The sequence below is a fragment of the Mustelus asterias genome, chromosome 3 (assembly GCF_964213995.1).
Source record: "Mustelus asterias chromosome 3, sMusAst1.hap1.1, whole genome shotgun sequence".
Classification (NCBI taxonomy): domain Eukaryota; kingdom Metazoa; phylum Chordata; class Chondrichthyes; order Carcharhiniformes; family Triakidae; genus Mustelus; species Mustelus asterias.
This window is the reverse complement of record NC_135803.1, coordinates 56,593,586-56,615,155: the sequence shown is the minus strand read 5'-3', so window position 1 is coordinate 56,615,155 and position 21,570 is coordinate 56,593,586. Positions and strand designations below refer to the sequence as shown.

The 21,570-nt window shown below is 40.5% G+C and overlaps 1 protein-coding gene across 8 annotated transcripts in view; it reads left to right on the top strand.

The window, feature by feature from the left end:
* Positions 1–21,570, top strand: part of ift80 (intraflagellar transport 80 homolog (Chlamydomonas)) — a 253,918-nt gene that overhangs the window by 57,107 nt on the left and 175,241 nt on the right. For all 8 annotated transcript variants that reach the window (XM_078209021.1, XM_078209026.1, XM_078209020.1 and 5 more), the window contains 3 exons: positions 711–779; positions 18,150–18,259; positions 20,763–20,852. In XM_078209021.1, coding sequence (XP_078065147.1) covers positions 711–779; positions 18,150–18,259; positions 20,763–20,852 — 269 coding nt within the window. The remainder of the gene's footprint in view (positions 1–710; positions 780–18,149; positions 18,260–20,762; positions 20,853–21,570) is intronic.

The following is a 21,570-nucleotide window of genomic DNA, read 5'->3' as shown; positions in this document are numbered from 1 at the left end:
AATAAATATGCACCTAACAAGATGAGTGAGAGTAACTGGATAGATTATCTGGCGTATCAATCCCATTGCAAGTAAGACAAGGCTACGAATACATCCAGATAAGACGGAAACTGAACAGAAGTTCACTTTCAAGTAGAAAATCAAGGGCCGGAATTCTCCCAAAAATATTCATTGTCAAATTCGCGTGAAAACTGTAATTCACGTTTGTTTTTTTTCAGTGGGAGTTCAGAGACGAATCTCCCACACTCTGTGCACTGCAGATGTTACTAGCGTCTTTATCATTATAAAGCTGTGGGTGCAGCCTATTCCCCTGGAAGATTCCGGGAGTATAGCGCTGAGTTTGCCACTGTGCATGCGCTGATCTGTCAGCTTCGAGATTGGTGCATGCGCAGTGGCCCTGCATTGCCAGCCTTCCAATTTGCTGGCCCCCCCCCACCGATCCTGACTGCAGCGTGGCAGCAGGACCCCTCCCCCGCCCCACCGATCGCTCCCCACAGGCCCTACTCCCTTGGGCAGTGTCATGTGGCAATGCCCAGGGGCACCTGCTCCCCCGACCCTCTGGGGGGCCCTGATTACCCCCCCCCTTCACTTCAGTGGGGTTGGGCCACTAGTCCCCCGAAAGTGGGGAGCTACTGGGGGGAGGGGGGGGCAGCAAAGTCTTTTTGTTTGTTAATTTTGCATTTAATGGAATACTCTCTGTACTCCTTCAGTTGGTGAAGATGGACAAATAAAGATTTGGTCCAAAACAGGAATGCTGCGATCCACTATGGTGCAACAAGGTAAGGTCTTGAATTGCAAGATTCTTTTTGGTATGTGCTCTCGTGGCGGTGGTAGTGTAAGAGATTCAAAGTTGACACCAAATCTTTATTTTAAGTATAATTGAGTATTAATGCATTTCAGTATTTAAGCTCTCGTTTATAGAGCAGTAAAACAATGGGTGGTATTATTCTCTGACCTCCCCAGTGTTTTTCTTGTGGTGTGAAGCAGCGTGCCGATGGCCAGCGGTGAGATCTTCTGGTCTCGCTGCTATCCATGGGATTTCCCATTGATTCAACCCAGGCCGCCAGGAAACACATGATGAGGGTGCGCCATTGATGGAACCAGTAGATTCTGAAGATCGCGCTCAAAATTACCCCATTCCCCCTCAGCTGACCCCTACTTGCAAGATTTCGGACTCTACAACTTGAAGTTGCTTGATCTGTATTCTTATACCTCTCTCTAGTCACACAACCCTCCAAACCATCAGAACTAAGGTGGTTAGCATCTTCCCGGATTTTTGTCTTCCCTTATCAGAATGTGTAGATGCTATCTGCTTTCGGACCCGTATGCTTGATCAAGTTAGCCATCGTTTTCTTTTGGCACATCAGAAAAACGGGAGGTTCTTACTCACAGCTGAAGTATTTAATGTGGTCAGGGGCCATCTGTTTGCCATTTCTGCTTTTCGCATTGTTTCAGGTAATCTCAGAACTAGCACTTCCTTGTCTGATGATGACCTCCTGTTGCGATTGAACAAGTTCCAGTGGCCTTTATTCTCTTTTAATGTAGCAGCAGTTTTTAAGGTTTAAACCAGGTCTATTTGTAACCAGCAAAATATGTCAATTTCTAAATCCTTACAATAGAACAACATATGGTATTAGACAGTTAGTTGAAACATTGACTGGTGTTGCATATTCCAGTAACTAATAATATAAAGTTTATTTATTGGTCACAAGTAAGGCTTATATTAACACTGCAATGAAGTTACTGTCAAATTCCCCTGGTTGCCACAGTCTGGCCCCTGTTCAAGTCAATGCATCTAACCAGCACGTCTTTCGGACTGTGGGAGGAAACTGGAGTGTCCAGAGGAAACCCGCGCAGACACGGGGAGAACGTGCAAACTCCATACAGATTGTGACCCAAGCCAAGAATCAAACCTGGGTCCCTGGTGCTGTGAGGCAGCAGTGCTAACCACTGTGCCACCATATGGAGATTGTATTCTACTACAGTTCTATTTGAAGATAACCATTGTTATACAACAGTAAATTACAGTGATACCATAGTCCCTAAATAGTTATTGCATTCTGGGGTTTATGCAGAGTTTTGAACATGTGGGATCTTTTGTATGGTTTGCTTCAGTTTATGCAAAAAAACTTCATTTTAAGAAATTTCTGGCGATGTAACTAAGTATGCTAAGCTTTAAATTTTAAGCCTCAGCAGGCATGCCAGGATTATCTTCGAAATTGACTGCATTTTTTGAAAGGTAAACAGACTTTTTCATAAGCCAAAATAAAACTTTTCATGGCCACAGCTGCAAATTGTTTATGAAAGTTAGAGACGCATCTTGCACCAAGTAATTTCACAACACAGATAACCGAAAGGTTGGACCGTGTCTGTGTCAGGACTAGCTTTTGCCAATATCTCTCTCTCTCTCAGTAAATCAGTTTTTCCGCTTGCTGTAATGTGTTAGTTTTAAATGCTGCTCAATAAAAGAAGTTCAACTTCGTATCAGTGCCGTCTATGTCTATTCTGAGGAATGAATGGATCTTACAGAACATTTATCAAAATGCAAGTCATGAAGGATTACAATTCAATAACAAGGCACTCGGAAGTGTAGAATGACATGGTAATTCATAGGAATCCAGGATGAAGGATAAAAACAGGAGGTCCTTTAGCCCATTCTACCATTTACTTAGATCATGACTGATCTGTATTTAAAGTCCATTTCTCACAAAGAAACATACCTTAAGGCTGTTTACTAGGAAATGTTTAGTTCCAGATCATATGCAAAATAACAATGTATACATAATTGTAAAATAAATATTAATTAGGAAGTACTTTTCTTTCTTTTATTCTGAAAGAAGCTGTCCAAGAACAATTGGACTTGAAGTTAGGGACGGGTTTACTACCAGGCCATGATTTCCTACATGATCGTTCATCAAGTTCAATTGTGTCTTTGTGTAAAGAACAATAATTTTCCCACACAAGGTGAAGGAAGATTGGCGGGAGGTCCTACTGGACATGTCTTCGACAGCTTTCAGTTTGATATTGGGGACATCTTGTTTACAAAGCCACTTTCTTGATAGTGCATGATAAGGAAGTTAATGAGAAAGGTAATTTATAAGAGTATTTTGAAATAAACCCTTGGAGAATCAATTCTTATGGATCTTCAAAGAGTATGGATATTGAGTCTGTTAACCTATTGCTGCCAACTTCTACTTAACTAATTGACCCTGAGAATGTTAAAGGTGAACAATTTATATTATTTTGTTCCTGTATCTCAGCCACATCTATCATTTTTCTGTGTAATTATTTGAAAGGTCTTAAAACTGCTACCTCACCTCAATGGGTTAATATTTGAGTTTCTCACCCCATGGCAACTGGATCACATGGACATTTCTCTAAATTGAGTTTTTTGTCAGGAATTTGCTTTTTCTTTTCAAAATTTTAATCTTATCTCGATTTAAAGAGGACATTTTAAAAGATAATCATCTTGTAAAGCTCAGAATTCATGACAATTTTTTAAAAAAAGATTGTCCTAGTAAAGTCACAAATGAGATCCTTAATCATGCTGAATTATGCCATCCTTGTTGCTATAGGGAAGGGGCATTTTGAATAAAATATCAATTGTCACATGAAGTTTTGAATAAGTTCAAGTTGCTGGAGAGTGGGAGCCAGAGAGAAAATCATTAAGAGAATGTAAATGTTAAATACATGGCCGAAAGTCACCACCACCTTCTTGAGGACAATTGAGAGTGGGCAATAAATGCTGGCCTAGCGACGCTCAAGTTTTGTTGATGGTAGTAATGACTTGGAGATGGAGGCAGTTAATGTTACAGAAGGGGGAAAAGTGTAATCTTTATAATTCATTGAATGTGGCGTCAGCTCATTTTAGGGCACAATCATAGAATCCCATGGAGTTTATACCGACCACAATCCCACCCAGGCCTTATTCCCATAACCCCACACATTTATCCTGCAAATCCCCCTGACACTGGGGTCAATTTAGCATGGCCAATCAACCTAACCTGCACATCTTTGGACAATCCCGAGGTTCTGTTTCACCCCATCAGGAATGACAAGCATTAGAAAATGGCAATTAAATTGGGAAGCTATTTTGCCAGTATTAAGTTAAAACAAGTTCTTGGTCATAGGTGATATGAGGTTGAATAAGAAGGCATTGGCTGAAAAGTCAAGTGTAATGATGAGATATTACAAATGTTATCAACGTATGTATGCTAATAGATTATGTTCATTGAGGAATATGAAGGGACTAAGGATTGAAATTGTGGGCGTGGAAGAGAAACCATTATAACACATCACCTATGCGGGAACAGAACCCAACACTGAAATATGTGTCACCCTACATTGAGGTTCTCTCAATCGGATTCCTTAGTCTGTTGAATTGAGTCATAACACTTCTTTGTACATTTGGAGATGAGACCTCTATAGCCCCAATCAAAAATCAAGAGAGCATTATGCTGTATACCTCACTGTTTTTATGCAGCAAATGCCTGTTTTCTGTTACAATGTGGAATTGGGAGGACAATGAAGAAGAAAATGATTGCTAGCCCTGAACTTCAGTGAAGTCTAAGTGCTTCCTGCACCACTTTTATGATCTTTAGCTTCATGGTCCTTACCTTAGGAAATCCATCCAATTGCTGCAAGCATGTTATATAATGCGCCTTTTTCTTAAGGAAATGCTGATGCAAATATTAACATTGGAAAGAGAATGGACAATAGTGATCATTTTAAACTTCATCACATGGGCATTAGTAAATTGGATGACAATAGAGCAAGTTCTACGGTGAGTGGATAGTACAGACAGGAGGAGGAGAGAGAAAATAAAAGCCCCAATTCCCTTCCCTTGCTGTCCGTAATCTGAGTGGTTTTTTTTTTTGGATAGGTGTGTGTTTCTTAGTCACCACCCCCCTGCTCTTTAATGTGTGGTCATTTTAAAAAGAAAACAGACTTCTATGGATTTAAATAAAAATGATTACTTATTCACATGTTCACCCCCAAAAGGTCTAAACATGACATCATTCGTGTGGACATGCGCACATACACACGTGCACGCACACACAGCTTTGTTGTCTGTCAGGATTATAATTGGATCACATCAATGAGCTGGATTTTGCAGCAGACTGCAAACTTAGTCACTTGTGGTTTTTGTAGGGGAGACTGCATTTTGAGAGAAAGGGATCCTGCTGGGAGGCCTTTTCTGCAACTGCTGTGGTTTGCAGTGTTCTCTATGGACTATATGTTTCTCTCAGGTCCTTGAAATAATAAAGAATTTTGATATCAGAAGCCAGTTTATGTCAGATGATCCGTTGCTATTGTCCTCCCAGAATGATTTAAAGCTGAAAGCCATTGCTATACTATGGAGTTAGGTGGTGATTCTTCCGCCTACTTGTGGTTAACTGGTTTTCTGGGTTTCTCTTTTGTTAAATTGTACACTTGGAGACATGAAGTCTGGAAATCCATTGATCTTGAGTTTGAATTAAACCACCATCAATGGCAGGTGTGAATTCCACAGAGGGGTGCCGTCTGGGTATATCCAGTGCGAGGCCCCAGCCAAGATGATTCAGTTAGAACTTTCCAGAAATTTGAGGTGGTGTGTGTTGAATTTGCATAAGTCATGTGACTTTGGAAGCCATCTTCACCACCTTGTTAGTGTCCATTTTAAAAATTAAAGACTTCCGGAAGTTGCCATGCAAGCACAATCCATGTTTAACATTGTGAATAGTACATTCCTTCACTGGATATAACATTGGATGATTTGCTCACCAGGATCCCACCAATGTTGGAGTTGATTTTCAATTTCATCACACCACCACCTGAATGCGAAACCTATATCACACTTTTTGTAGGTAGCTTGTGCTGGGCATGTGATTTGAAGCACAACTTATAAAGTTTGTCTGACTTTGGAAGCGCATTTATGCACCATGGTAAAAGCTGTGCTGTAGCAATATAAGCATAGATGTACATAATGAGCAAAAATGTTGAACAATTGTCTACAAGCTTTGTATGATGTCTTAGATATTAAACTTGTTATGACCTACAGTGTAAAATCATACACTTGGAGCAAAGGCAATCTGGGTAACCATTGCAATTTTCTGAAGACCTGCAATTCTTTTCCTCTATGGTTTCCTTCGAGACAGGATTTATTCCCACTTGGAAATAAGTGGACGTGTTAGTGAGAGGCAACATGGTTTTGTGAAGGGGAGGTCGTGTCTCACGAACTTGGTCGAGTTTTTCGAGGAAGTGATGAAGATGATCGATGAGGGTAGGGCAGTGGATGTTGTCTACATGGACTTCAGTAAGGCCTTTGACAAGGTCCCTCATGGCAGACTGGTGCAGAAGGTGAAGTCGCATGGGATCAGAGGTGAGCTGGCAAAGTAGATACAAAACTGGCTCGGTCAAAGAAGACAGAGGGTAGCAGTGGAAGGGTGCATTTCTGAATGGAGGGCTGTGACAAGTGGTGTTCCTCAGGGATCAGTGCTGGGACCTTTGCTGTTTGTAATATATATAACTGATTTGGAGGAAAATGTAACTGGTTTGATTCGTAAGTTTGCGGATGACACAAAGGTTGGTGGATTTGCAGATAGCGATGAGGACCATCAGAAGATACAGCAGGATATAGATCAGTTGGAGACTTGGCCGGAGAGATGGCAAGTGGAGTTTAATCCGGACAAAAGTGAGGTAATGCATTTTGGAAGGTCTAATACAGATAGGAAATATACAGTAAATGGCAGAACCCTCAAGAGTATTGATAGGCAGAGGGATCTGGGTGTACAGGTACACAGATCACTGAAAGTGGAAATGCAGGTGGAGAAGATAGTCAAGAAGGCATATGGCATGCTTGCCTTCATCGGCCAGGGCATGGATCATCTTCGTCACTTCCTCGAAAAACTCGATCAAGTTCATGAGACACGACCTCCCCTTCACAAAACCATATTGCCTCTCACTAACACATCCACTTATTTCCAAGTTTAAAAATTGGCAAGTCATGTTGCAGCTTTATAGAACCTTAGTTAGGCCGCACTTGGAATATAGCGTTCAATTCTGGTCGCCACACTACCAGAAGGATGTGGAAGCTTTGGAGAGGGTACAGAAAAGATTTAGCAGGATGTTGCCTGGTGTGGAGGGCATTAGCTATGAGGAGAGGTTGGAGAAACTTGGTTTGTTCTCACTGGAACGACGGAGGTTGAGGGGCGACCTGATAGAAGTCTACAAGATTATGAGAGGCACGGACAGAGTGGATAGTCAGAATCTTTTTCCCAGGGTAGAAGAGTCAAATATTAGGGGGCACAGGTTTAAGGTGTGAGGGGCAAGGTTTAAAGGAGATGTATGAGGCAGATTTTTTACACAGAGTAGGGGGTGCCTGGAACTCGTTGCCGGGGGAGGTAGTGGAAGCAGATACGATAGTGACTTTTAAGGGGCGTCTTGACAAATACATGAATAGGATGGGAATAGAGGGATACAGTCCCCGGAAGGGTAGGGGGTTTGGTTCAGTTGGGCAGCATGGTTGGTGCAGGCTTGGAGGGCCTGTTCCTGTGCTGTAATTTTCTTTGTTCTTTGTTCCACAACTGTACATGGGAGACTATATTCACTATCAAACAATGTTCACCAAAGCATATTTTGTGATGTACCAAAAGGAGCTTGTTCCTTAGATCATAAGAGGCCAATTCTCCTTGCTTCCTGCAGCCCCACTTCATAGATTTTTGATTTGATTTATTATTGTCACATGTATTAGCATATAGTACAAAGTATTGTTTCTTGCGCGCTATACAGACAAAACTTTCCGTTCATAGAGAAGGAAACGAGAGAGTGCAGAATGTAGTGTTACAGTCACAGCTAGGGTCCAGAGAAAGATCAACTTAATGCGAGGTAGGTCATTTCAAAAGTCTGATGGCAGCAGGGAAGAAGCTGTTCTTGAGTCGGTTGGTACGTGACCTCAGACGTTTGTATCTTTTTACCGACGGAAGAAGATGGAAGAGAGAATGTCCGGGGTGCGTGGGGTCCTTAATTATGCTGGTTGCTTTGCCGAGGCAGTGGGAAGTGTAGACAGAGTCAATGGATGGGAGGCTGGTTTGTGTGATGGATTGGGCAACATTCACAATCTTTTGTAGTTTCTTGCAGTCTTGGGCAGAGCAGGAGCCTTACCAAGCTGTGATACAACCAGAAATAATGCTTTCTATGGGTGCATCTGTAAAAATTGGTGAGGGTCGTAGCTGACGTGCTGAATTTCCTTAATCTTCTAAGAAAGTAGAAGCATTGGTGAGCTTTCCTAACTATAGTGTCAGCATTGGGGGGGACCAGGACAGATAGTTGGTGATCTGGACACCTAAAAACTTGAAACTTTTGACCATTTCTACCTCATCCCTGTTGATATAGACAGGGGCATGTTCTCCATGAAGCTGCTTGAAGTAGATGACAAATTGTTTTTTGTTTTGTTGACATTGAGGGAGAGATTATTGTCACCGCACCAGTTCACCAGATTCTCTTATCTCATTCCTGTACTCCGTTTTGTCGTTGTTGAGATCTGACCCACTACAGTGGTGTCGTCAGCAAACTTGAAAATCAAGTTGGAGGGGAATTTGGGCACTCAGTCATAGGTGTATAAGGAGTATAGTAGGGGGCTGAGAACACCGTCTTGTGGGGGACCGGTGCTGAGGATGATCGTGGAGAAGATGCTGTTGATAGGAGGAGACCTATCCTTATTGATTGTGGTCTGTGGATTAGGAAGTTCAAGATCCAGTCGCCGAGGGAGGAGCTGAGCCCCAGGCCACGGAGTTTGGAGATGAGTTTTGTAGGAATAATGGTGTTGAAGTCTGAGCCGTAGTCAATAAAAAGGAGCTTGGCATAGGTGTCTTTGTTATCTAAATGTTCCAGGGTTGAGTAATAATTTGAAGAATAATATGAATAATAATTAATATGAAGATCCCATCTTTATTTCATATCAATTACACTTCAGCAGAGTAATGTATTGTGCCTTAGGTGATATAATGTTCCTGTTCTTAAATGGTGACAAATCAGCTTCTTTATTATAGACAACATCCCAGGAGATAGACTCATGATGCTATAACAATATGGGCACATAGTGTGATGCTTAAAGACATAGGAGGTAATAGACAAATGGAGGATAGACCAATGTGACATTTGGCAATGAGGGCCACATAAGACAGTTTGGGCCATGGAAGTAGCGAAGGTATAGCCAGGCAAGGCTTTACTAAGGGAGAATGTGTTATCACCCTTGAGGCAAGCTTCCATCTAGTCATGATGTTGATGCAGTCATCCACAATGAAGTTACAGATTGCTAAATGAATGGAGAAAGGAAAAGATTATGTTGTAGTGGTAATGTAACTGAATTAATAGCTAGACCCAAGCTAATTCTCTGGGGAATAAAGGTTCAAGTCCTACCATGGCAGCTGGTGGAATTTAAATTCCATTAATATATCTGGAATATAAAGCTAGTCTTGGTAATGGTGACCATGGCATCATCAGTTGCTCACTAATGACCTTATTTGATCTAGCCTACGTGTAACACCAGATCCAGTGGTTGACTCTTAATCGCCCTCTGTGATGTTTGAGCAAGCCACTCCGTTCAAAGGTAATTAGGACTGGGCAACAAATGCCAGCCTTGCCAGCAACACTCGCCCTGTGGATTAATGAAGAAAAAAAAAATCAAAGAGCAGTGATTGATATCCACTGGTTACGAATCAGTGGTGAGAGAGAGGGGGGGCATGGTGGCACTGTAGTTAGCACTGCTGCCTCACAGCGCCGGGGCCCAAGTTCGATTCCCAGCTTGGGTCACTGTCTGTGTGGAGTTTGCACATTCTCCCAGAGTCTGCGTGGGTTTCTTCTGGGTGCTTTGCCACAGTCCAAAGACGTGCTAGTTAGGTGCATTGGCCATGCTAAATTCTCCCTCCGTGTACCCGAATAGGTGCCGGAGTGTGGCGACTAGGGGATTTTCACAGTAACTTCATTGCAGTGTGAATGTAAGCCTACTTGTGACTAATAAATAAACTTTTACTTTAGACAACTGAGATGGAAAGGAGATTGGCAAGGTTAGTCAGCAGGCACAATAGGTGAGTAGTTCAACAAGAGAGTAACATGAGGCAGTTGTGATTGCTGCTCATAAGGAGGGCATGACTGATGCCTTGATGGATCCCTTGATGTTTTTTGAAGAGGCACAGAAGGAAACTGAGTGTGAGAGTAGAAGTAAGGGATAATTATATCCTGTGGAATGGATTTAGCAGGACAGAAGTGCCCCAAAAGGATAAAATAAATTACATTACTCAGCAATAGGAAGGAAAAGACTATACAGAAGTGTCCATGGAATAAAGAGAAGAAAAATAAAAAAACCACAATGGAGTATGGAATTGGGTTTAGATTGGCAGCCAAAATATTCACATGAATGGATGTGGTTATGTGGTCATGGCAAAAAGTTGGACAGATATGATCTTTGATCTATTTGTAAATGGATAATGCACAATGGACAAAAAGAAGAGTTCAAAAGTAAAGTAGGAGATTTTTGGTGCAATATAATGGATTAGTAGATAGGGCAGAACCAGCTTGGGGGAATGACTAATAGACACATCGGTTTGGAGACAGAGTGTCAGCGGACACACTGCTGTAAGTATTTCCATACAAGCTCATGAGTCACAGTCGTATGGTCATACTGAGGATAAGCTGATCTAGGAGTGATTATTAGTACACATCAACTGATCCAGTATGCCAACAGAGGCATGAATGGAGTCTTTGACAATGGGAAGCAGGCAAAAAGTGGCAGTGCAAAGATCATCAGGCAACAGAGCTGAATGGGTTGTAATGTAGAAGACGTTACCTTGAAATTTAAAGCTACTAAACAGTGGAGAAAAGTCACAGCAGTCAAGCCTTACACTGAGGGCAGTGTAGGTATGATAGTGCAAGAATCAAGGGGTTGAGAAGTCAAATTTGAGCCCAGTTCCAACATAGGGAAAACAAAGGAAGAAGCGAGGTTGGGAATGAGCAGAGTGTTCTGCACGTGTAACTTTAAACTTAAGCTTGAACAAAAACGCAGCAGCTCTGAGAAAGACAAACTTAAGACAGTTGGGCGGCACGGTAGCACAGTGGTTAGCACTGCTGCTTCACAGCTCCAGGGTCCTGGGTTCGATTCCCGGCTTGGGTCACTGTCTGTGTGGAGTTTGCACATTCTCCTCGTGTCTGCGTGGGTTTCCTCCGGGTGCTCCGGTTTCCTCCCACAGTCCAAAGATGTGCGGGTTAGGTTGATTGGCCAGGTTAAAAAAAAAAATTGCCCCTTAGTGTCCTGGGATGCGTAGGTTAGAGGGATTAGCGGGTAAAATATGTGGGGGTAGGGCCTGGGTGGGATTGTGGTCGGTGCAGACTCGATGGGCCGAATGGCCTCCTTCTGCACTGTAGGGTTTCTATGATTTCTATGATTTCTATGACAGTGAAAGTCAAAAGTTGGGGGGGTGTAGGGCAAAGGATGACAACAGATGACCTGATGTTGTAGAGCAAAGGAACTTGGGCTGGAGCTGCCAGCCAACCTGAATAAATAAATGTACAAGTGTGTGTTAAGTTCATTATGCATGTTTATATCTACTTGTCTAAATTGCTGTTGTGCATAATTTATCCTATACCAAACTTTAATTGTGTTTTTACTTTAAAGTTCATGGTCTTTCAGTTACATATTCTTGCTTATTGGTAAGATCAAGGATATAGTGGCATTCTGGTATAATCCATCATTATCAAGGAACTTTGTTATTCCTAAGGCACAATATTCCACATGCATCAAAACTCAGTCTCGTGTGTGAAGTATGAAAAACATGAATGAAAGTCAACTTCCATTGCCAAGTCCATATTTCTTGTGCATCAAAACCTGGTCTTATGTATGAAGTTTAAGGAATGTGGCTGGCAGCTGCAGACTCAGCTCTTTTGCTCTACAACATCTGGTTATCTGTTGCCATCCTTTGCCCTTCCCCTTCCAATCTCTGATTTCCTTGTCTAAGTTTGCCTAGCTCTAATAATGGGTGCTTTTTCATCCAAACTACAAGTTAAATATGCCAAACTCTCTGCCCATTCACAACCTCGCTTGTTCTTTGTTTTCTATGCTCAAACTTAATTCCAATTTGATTTCTCAACCCTTTGATTTCTGCACCATCAGGACTATACTGTCCTCACATAGTTAAGATTTGACTGATGTGACTTTTCTCTACTGCTCAGTTGCTTCAAATTTTAAGGTAACTTTCTCTGCATTAAAGTTTTAGGTGACATTGTTTTGATTCTCGCGCATAGATCAATCTAGTGCGAGCATTATTGAGTAAAACTACCATCATAGTGATGTCCAGCATGATTTCAATGACCTTGCGGAACATGGGTAATCTTTTACCTGTTTTCATCGTCGAATGGAAATTAATTCAAGGCATTTCAGTGTACTGCCTCAAGTCTTCAAGTGGTTCTAACTCCATAAAACTGTTGAATTCCAGTCAGCATTTAAAAGTCTTCTGTTATATGTTAGCATTCCAGAGTGACAATGTGTTAATTTCTGATGCATGCTTTTGACATGTGGTTTCATTGTATATGTATTGTTCACTACTGACCATGAATTGCGTAATAAGAATTATTTTGAGTATATTGTCTTGGGACTCATCTCTATTGTTTCTAGTCATGAATCCACAATATGTACAATGAAACCAGATGCTAAAGGTTTGCATCAAGAATGAACACTCATTGCTCAGAATTCAGAGGTGTTATCAATGGATGGGAGGAAAAATTGTGCAGCAAGAATTTGTTATAGCCAGCAAGCATACTTATTATTTTGTGTAGTATTCATATTGTAGTTGACCGCAGAAGTGTCATTATGCATGTCAATGACAATCTTGTAGAAATCAGTGATGATGTCATCTGTAAACAGCAACTCGTGGACGTTTTTGTAAGAAACACAGTGTCTGGTAAGGGAGGAATATGTCTTGAAATCAAGGCACTCATCTGCATCCTTAACAGCTGACCTAAACTGACATTTCAAAGCAACAGAAAAGGACATTTACTTGAATGTGTGAGCATTTGTTTGCTGTTTCATGCTTGTCTCCTGCGCTTACAAGAGTAGTTCTGGTTATGATGCAACAGAATAATATATGGACAAAGGCACTGGTCTCTGCCTGTACAAAGAGTCAGTATGAAGAAATCTGATGCTTCAAATAAATGCGATTGCAATGCTTTGAACTGGAGGGAGTCCTGCTGCTTGTTGAGTTGCAAATGCTGAATCAGCAGAACAAAATGAGAGAATGCAATCACGGTATTGTCCCTTGCAAACATCGCGTCTGTCACTTGTTATGCACTACAGGCAATATAATGTGGCAAATGCATGAAAGCTTTATACTGTGCTTGAATCAATACCCATCAGAGGTTGGAGTGTATCCTTGTTAGGGTTGTTCCATTGTTAATTGGCCCCACAAGAAAAGTGTATAAACTTTACCTTTGTCTTCCTTCTGATAGTGTAAAGAATCAAAAGGGCAGCATTTGGTCTTCTGTCTTAAAAATAGCCACCCTAGAATGGTCCACTTACTACAGCAGAATCTCCAACACTTCATTATCAAAGGCAATGATGTTACCCACCTAATTTCTGCTGTAATATTTTGATTAATCTCTCCACTTTTCTTTCCCTTTAAGGGTTGCTGCCTTGCCAGATTTTTTGATTCCCAGCCAACTGTGTTACAAGTCACTCTCTCTGGACAAGCTTGCAACTTAATGGTATTTGGACGGCACAAGAGATGTGTTGCTGTGCAGTTCAGCCAAGATGAACAGGATTATGACTATTGTATATATGTGTAGCATCTAGAAAATCAGAAAAGGTGTAAATTTGCAGCTGGACAAGGAAGTCAATAGACTTGCAGTCTCCTGGGAAGATCTGGAAATCTTCAGGGGAATTAATGGAAATGCCTGCAACAGGCAAGGTGCAACAACACTCCCTAATGCTCGCTATCTTCAGAAAAGGACACTATTTATCTCTCATTAATGAACAGCAACAACACAAATTATGAAGATGGCAAACATTACATCGACTTGAACTTTTCAACTCCACACCCAAAATACATGATATTCAGATTATAAGCAAAACCAAATGGATTTTTTGGCTGTTCTTTTCTTATTCTTCTGTCAGTACTTGCTTTTGGTGTTTGTCCTACAATTTAACCTAACTGACAGAGTGCTCCATAAGTAGCAGGAATAACCATAGCAAGAAGCCTCTGGATGCAGAACCATTGGATGTCCCCAATATCCAAAGCCACATGCACTATTATTTTTGTAGTTAATGACTGCCTGCTTTCTGACATTCTTACTTATTTGATTATGGTTAACTAGAAATAGAATTTGTGCAGTGCCTATAGAGGAGGCTGCCACATGGAACTCTTCCCATGTAAAGTGTCAGTGTTGGGACTCAATTCAACGTTGTGTGTTCTTGAATACTGTCAATAAGGTATTTCTACTTTGAGTAAAATCTGCTGTTTCTAAGTAATCACCCCACCTCAGTAGCAGACTCCTATAATAGGGCATCCTTGGGCTCAGTCAAGCTCGTCACAGCATTTGTGAAGGAATCTGTAAAATATTTGCCCTCTTCTGGTTTGGGGCTGTCTTGCATATAGCTCATCAAGATACCATTCATAGTATGGTATCACGCATTTGAGGAAATCTCTGTCGCTCAGTTCAGTGACATCACACCTATGTTGTAGGAAATTTTCCAATTGCTACAATAGCCCATAACAGCTAACTCAAAATATGTTTCAAAGCCAACTGCAGCTTCATTAACTTCCTTCTGAAGGCAAGTTTGGGAAGATACAAACAGCTTACCTATGCTGCCTATACAGTGCCACAAACTTTGAAGATGTTTTCTTCCTCGATCAGGAACCATTTGTTCTCCCTAACGTGTGAACTGTGCGTCACTCGGTGCTCCTTCCTGAAATTCAATAAGCACAATTTTCAGGGCACAAGTAACTGTATAATACTGGCATGAGGGACAAGTAGTATGTTTGTCACATTGTTTTGTGCTGGAGGCATCACTCTCTAATCTTTGGAAGATTCTCCAGGAAAATAATTGGCTTCTAAGATGGATAAATTAATACCATGTTATTGTGTAATGCAAGTAAGTAACAAATATAACCACTGTTGTTAGGATTTAGAAGACAATGACATATAAAAGGTCATAACAAAAGGAGGATACTTCTTGTCAAAATTGTCACCTCAAACATCCTCCCAGGAGCATTCTCAACTACTAAACACTGCCTCTTGGGACTATGTTCTGGAGAGTACAATTCAGAAACCCTTTGTACTCATGTTGTACTATGGTGAGTTGAGCACAGAGGTTCTTTACTCCATTGCTTCAGTTTTTCTTCATGCTTTGTGCAAATATGTGAATAGAGGCCATGGTAGCTCTCACATTATACTCCACAGACATCAGGTGTAGAGCTTGGGCTGCTATCTCAATTACTAACTTAAGAATGTGGATTGTGTTAGCCTGAAATTTCACCAAGCACCACTTACTCACTTCAAATAAATATTAATTAATGATAGTAAAACAGCCCACATTTTCCAGCTGTGGCCCTATGGTTTCAGCCCAAAGAACCTGTAACAAAATGTATTTCTCCCAATAACGGTGGCTGAGTGTGGCTATTTATTTTTAAGTACTTCCTACAGAGCTGCTATCCAAGTTAGAGGAAACTTCCTGTACCATTTTCAATTCTTTGTTAAAATAAAAGCAAAATACTGCAGATTCTGGAATAGGAAATGAAAACAAAATGCTGGTAAAGCTCAGCAAATCTGGTGGCATCTGTGGAGAAAGAAACAGAGTCTAATGAGATTTTCTGCGCAGTGTTTAGTGGAGGCCAGCGGCAGGATCTTCTGGTCCTACCATTATCAATGGGGTTTCCTGTTGCATGCACCACCCCCCTCCCCCCCACTGCTGGGAAACCTGTTGGCAGCCAGTGGGACTGGAAGATCCTGCTGGCAGGAATGGCCAGAAAATTCCGGCTAATGTTTCAGATCCAATATGACTCTTTGGAACTGAAGAAGAGTCATGTTGGACTTGAAACATTAACTCTGTTTCTCCCTCCTCAAATGCTGCCAGACTGGCTGAGTTTTTCTAACACTGTTTTTATTTCATGTCTTTGGCTTTGTTAACTCTTTTTATTGATGGTTGGAGGCAATTTTGGAAACCATTTGATCCATAGTGTCTACCCCAAATCTTTGCTCAGTAGTCCAAAATTAATTTCACTGCCCTCCCTCTCCCCCATCAGTGCTGCATCTTTCTCCATAAAACTTTCAATGGTCACTGTCTCAGCCTGACTCCCAATCTTTATTTATTCGCTCTATATCAGAAATGTTCATATTTTTCTTTTAGTGTTCTACTCCTTAACCTTCTGTACTGCAATGGATCTCTCCCACAGTTGAGAGCTTCTCAGGATCAGGTATATCGATCTCTGGGTGTACCTTTGTATATTATTGTTGTTGCTGAGGAGCTGGAGGGGGTGGAGGAAAGGAAAGAGAGAGAGACCGTATTTAAGGAGAATGTACTCCAGACAAAATTGCTAGAAAAATAAAATTAACATATTGCTCCTAAGATCTTAGTGAGGAGGTATGCAAAATAACTAAATGGGAATTGACTGGGAGATACCTGTGGCAGAGTCACACTGGAAGATTATCGGAAGGCAATCGTTTTAGCTCCAGGACATTGCTTTAGGGATTCCCCAAGGCAATACCTAATGCCTTCTTCTATCTTCAACTGCTTCATAAAATCAGAACTGCAATTGTTTCTGATGATTGTACATCAGATCCATTTTGAGCTCTTTCAATAATAAAGCAATCCATGCCCATGTGAAGCAACATCTGGATAACATGCTGGCCTGGGCTGATAAGTGGCAAATAACATTTTCACCACACAAGCGCGAGACTACCATCTCCAAGAGAGGTGCAATTTGAGGGCCTTTACTGCAAGAGAGAATTGGCTGCTTCAGTGTTGCAAAACTATCCAAAGTCTTATAGTGGTTGGCTTTTTGGAGAGAACTGTTTCCAGCTGTATCTCTGGAGCTTATTCCTGGGCAGTCTGGTGGTACCATTTACATGCCTCTTGTGTGGTGCTTTTTCAGGGAACCCCACATGATTGCATCTTTCTTATCACACAGATTTCTTAGCTGCTCTTCCATGTGAGCCATCAGCTATATTAATAAGGTGGCTACAGGAGCAGGTCAGTGGCTTGAGTTCTGTAGTGAATAACTCAACCATTTCCCCAAAGTTTGTCCACAAAATAGAAGGCATGAATCAGGATTATGAGTACCCTTCACTTGCCCAGATGACCACAACTCCAACACTCGAAACTTGACATCATCCAAGAAAAAGTAGCCTGAGTTATCGGCACTCCATCAACCACCTTAAATGTTCACTCCCCTTCTGTCTCTGGAGTTGGAGGTGTGGTTATGCAATGGAGGTGAAGAGGAGGTGGGGCGGGAGGTAGTGTAGTGAGTGGATTTCATTGAGCCTGCCTCTCATTCCATTAATGCCTGAAACAAAGAAAAAGCTTTCATGATTCTTGCTGTAAATTTAGAATTAGTGTTATTGCAAGTCCATTGAAACTGGCCTTGGATGTGCCATGTGTTCTTCAATTTTACAAGTATATTCAGTCATTCCACAAATCAGGCATCGCCTTGCTTGGGCAGAGAAAAAGTTGATCATCATTCCTATTTTTTTTAAAGTTGGCATGTGAACCTAGGATAACGACATACTTGGGCATGCCAGAAGAATTTGCCAGTATTCTTTATTTGGGTCCATTTGTGCAAGGTGCTCCAATGTGCCTGACTACTGTGGCACTGTATCCAAACAATAACAATACTTTAGGAGAGGAAAAGAGTGGAAAAGGAGCCTTGCACATAATTTTAATTGCTGACTATTGTATGAAAGGAAGCAAACTGCAAGTAACTTTAAATAAACATATTTTAACATTTAAATGAAAAATGTTGTGTTATTTAGCTTAAGATCTGTCTAAATAGACTTTTATTTCCTGGATGGGAATATTTTATGGTGTACAAGTCCTGTCTATTTCAGATTGTAGGATTATGTATTTCAGGGGATACATGAATTATGCTGAGTAGATACTATATATATTATACTTAATGTTTTCACAGGTACCCCAGTATATTCAGTAGCATGGGGTCCAGATTCAGACAAGATTCTTTATACCTCAGGAAAACAACTGATCATTAAGCCTCTACAACCAAATGCCAAAGTCCTACAGGTCTGTACGTTTAGGGTTTACAATATTTGAATGCTGACAGTAATAAAATAATGTAAATACCATGTTAATTAACACTCTTTCTGCCTTTGTCTAAAGTGTTCTGCCTGATGAATTTCTGGATCAGACATTGCAGATTGCAGAAAGTTTGTTTCAGCATGACAACGAGATTGCATCATATTAAGAAAATTCCGGCCTAACACTGGAATTGCATAAGTTGTTCAGCAATTTGAGAGATTCCGATACAGGGTATTTCATCTTCGTTACTAAGTGGTTGGCTGAGTCTCATGTTAATTATAATGTGCACCTTTCAGGTGTAATTGTATTTTCAGCAAAATCTGACCCATCACATCTGAGAACAACAATAGAATAGTGCGGGTTTTTCAATTTAAATTTTCACAGAATGATCTAAGACTGAAATTACTACAATGGCATCAGGGTATTCATCGTCAATATTGCATCCACTAATCAATTACTGTCACTCGATCTGTTCTTTGGTAGTTTACTATGGATCAGTAGATGACACATTTAAACATACAACTCGAGACCTGGAAATATTCTTGCTATTTTTAAGAATCTTCTGCTTAGATAATTTAAAGCATTTGTATGTATAATATACTTACAATTTTAAAAATTTTGTATTTTAAGTTACATTTGGTATATAAGAATAACTTGTATCTAATAGAACTCAATGTCCACAGAAATATATCTTGAAGGGATGTGCAGGTTACAAGAAAAATCACGAATGCCAGAAAAGAGGAAAAATAGAAGTTGAGGAAAGAAGATTTTTACAAGTGTTTGAATGCTTGGAGGATGGTGGAAAAGTAGAGGAATGCGGAGAAGACAACTCGGGGGGTAGTTGTTTTGTGGATCATGAAGTGACCATCTATGGAGAAGTTGGAGGATGAAAATCAGAAGATGTGGAGATGTACAATTAGATTGTACCGCTGATGTAGGATTTGAAAGCAAGGACAAAGATCTCAAACAAACTTGCCAGTCTTTGAGTCACTGGAGCTTGGGAAAGGACATGATGTGGTGCTTGGTGTGCATCAGTGTGTTTTAAATGAGTTATGATTGTAGTGGATGGAAGTCCAGTTAAGAAAGTGTTTGAGAAGTTAGATTTGAGATTTTTTTTAAAAAATGGGTTGGGAAGAGGAGATGTAAGGCTAGTGATAGATTATGTTGTAGAGGTGAAAGAAAGTGGGTTTGGCATTGAAATGTATATGGGAAAAGACGCTCAGCTTGATTTTAAACTGTACACAAAGGTTCCAAAAATATGGACTTTTTCTGACTTGGCAGCTGAGGAGTTTGACATAGTCATGGCCAGGTACAGGCAGAAGCCAAAAAGATGGTTTGTTTTTCCTACTATGATTCATCCAGATCTTAACATTAAACCAACAGCTGTATACTGTTGCAGCAGCCTTAGAATCCATTCAAGGAGGTAGAGACATAAAAGTATGATGTTATAAAAGATGTATGAAACACCATGCTTTCATGTCTCTTAATTGATAGAGGAGAAACATAAATATGATGAAGAGAAAAAGGATAAAGCATGCAATTGTTGGCTCGAATGACAGATGTAATAACAATTGCAATAAATATGAAAATGGGCAGCAAAGGAGTGGTGTTGGTGGAAGATGAGGGCAGTGATGATGGAGTTGAAAGATCTAGAGTTGTTCCTAGTCTCTTGGATAATCTTGAGCTATCGATTCACAGTGAAAAGACCATGATGTTACAGTTCCACAGTGGCCAAGTCAGATTGGTAGTGGATATCAGGATTTTGCGTACCATGTTCATTGAAGTTTATGACCTGTGGATTTGAATTCAAAAGGCTTGTATACCAAGGAGGACAGTAACAATGAAATATCATCCAAAGTCTGTTTGGGACAAGATTGCTAGATTGAGATGAGATGGTTGTTGACTTGTTTGAAAGTGACAATGTCATATGGTTTGTAAGACAAGAGTTGTACTTGATATCTTAGTAAGTACTTTTAATGCAGTTGGTACAATAAATCATTTATATTTTAAATTCAATTGACTGAAAATGGACATTGTTCTCTACTAAAATCTATTTCAAACTATTAGTTTTAGTAAAGAACAAACTGTCAGCTGCCCTAATTAATATGTTGCAAGATATCATTTGCTACAATCATGTAGATAAATTGCTTTTGTTTTTCATGCCAAGAAAAATTCAGCTTTCGACTTGTAGTTGACTGATCTAACATATTAAGATATGAACATAGCTGTCATTTAAAATTATTTGTTTGATTAAATCACAAAGTTATGCTATTTTAGTCTTGATTTATTTTGAGTATCAACATTTGGAATAATTGTTCATGTTTCATTTGAGTAATAATCAAAAATCACTAATTTCTGGTACTTCATCTGATCTGGATGATCACGACTTAGAGTTGTTTCAATCATGTGAGTATTAATGTATTTTTTGCAAAACTTTAAGGCAGTTATTTCTGCACATCCTTATCTCATCTTATATTTATCTTCACAGTGGAAAGCACATGATGGAGTCATTCTGAAGGTAGACTGGAATGCTGTGAATGATCTCATCCTTTCCGGTGGTGAGGATTGTAAATACAAGGTTTGTATTCTGGCAAATTCTCTGACCTAATGCTTCCCTTATTGAATGGGGATTCAGAGCTAATGTAGAATGCTTTCCAAATCTCCCCACAACCTCACTCCTCCCTACCTCTGTCACCTCCTCCAATCCTACAGCCCTCTGAGTGATCTGTGCTCCTCCAATTTTGGCCTGTTGCATATTCCTAGTTTTAATTGCTCCAAAATTGGTGGCCATGCCCCCAGCTGCCCTCCTTAAACTGCTCTGCCTTATACTTTAAGACATTTCTTAATACTCTTCCTTTACAAGTTATTGCCCTAATATCTTGTTAGACGGGTTAGTGTCAAATATTGTTTAGTAATGCACCTTTGAAGTGGCTAGTGATGGTTTACTGCATTAAAAGTGCTATATAATTGCAAGTTACTGTTCTATGCAAGAGAAAATGATGGAAACATTAGGGGCAGTTGAATAAATAGGTTTTATCTTGATGACAGAAGAAATTCCAGAGCTTTTTCACATTTGTGGAAAGGAAGGACGGAGGGAGTGAAATCTAAGGAGACAATCAGTAGTATCAAAATGGATTTTGGATTGTCACCCTCCAAGATAATACTTTGTGGACAGTTTCTGGTAGAAGTGAACAGGTGCTAAAGAGCTTGATGGACTGAATCACATCTGACAATACATCATGCAAGTTGTGGTGAACCATTGTTGGTTCCCACCAGGTAGTGCTGAGCCATGGTCT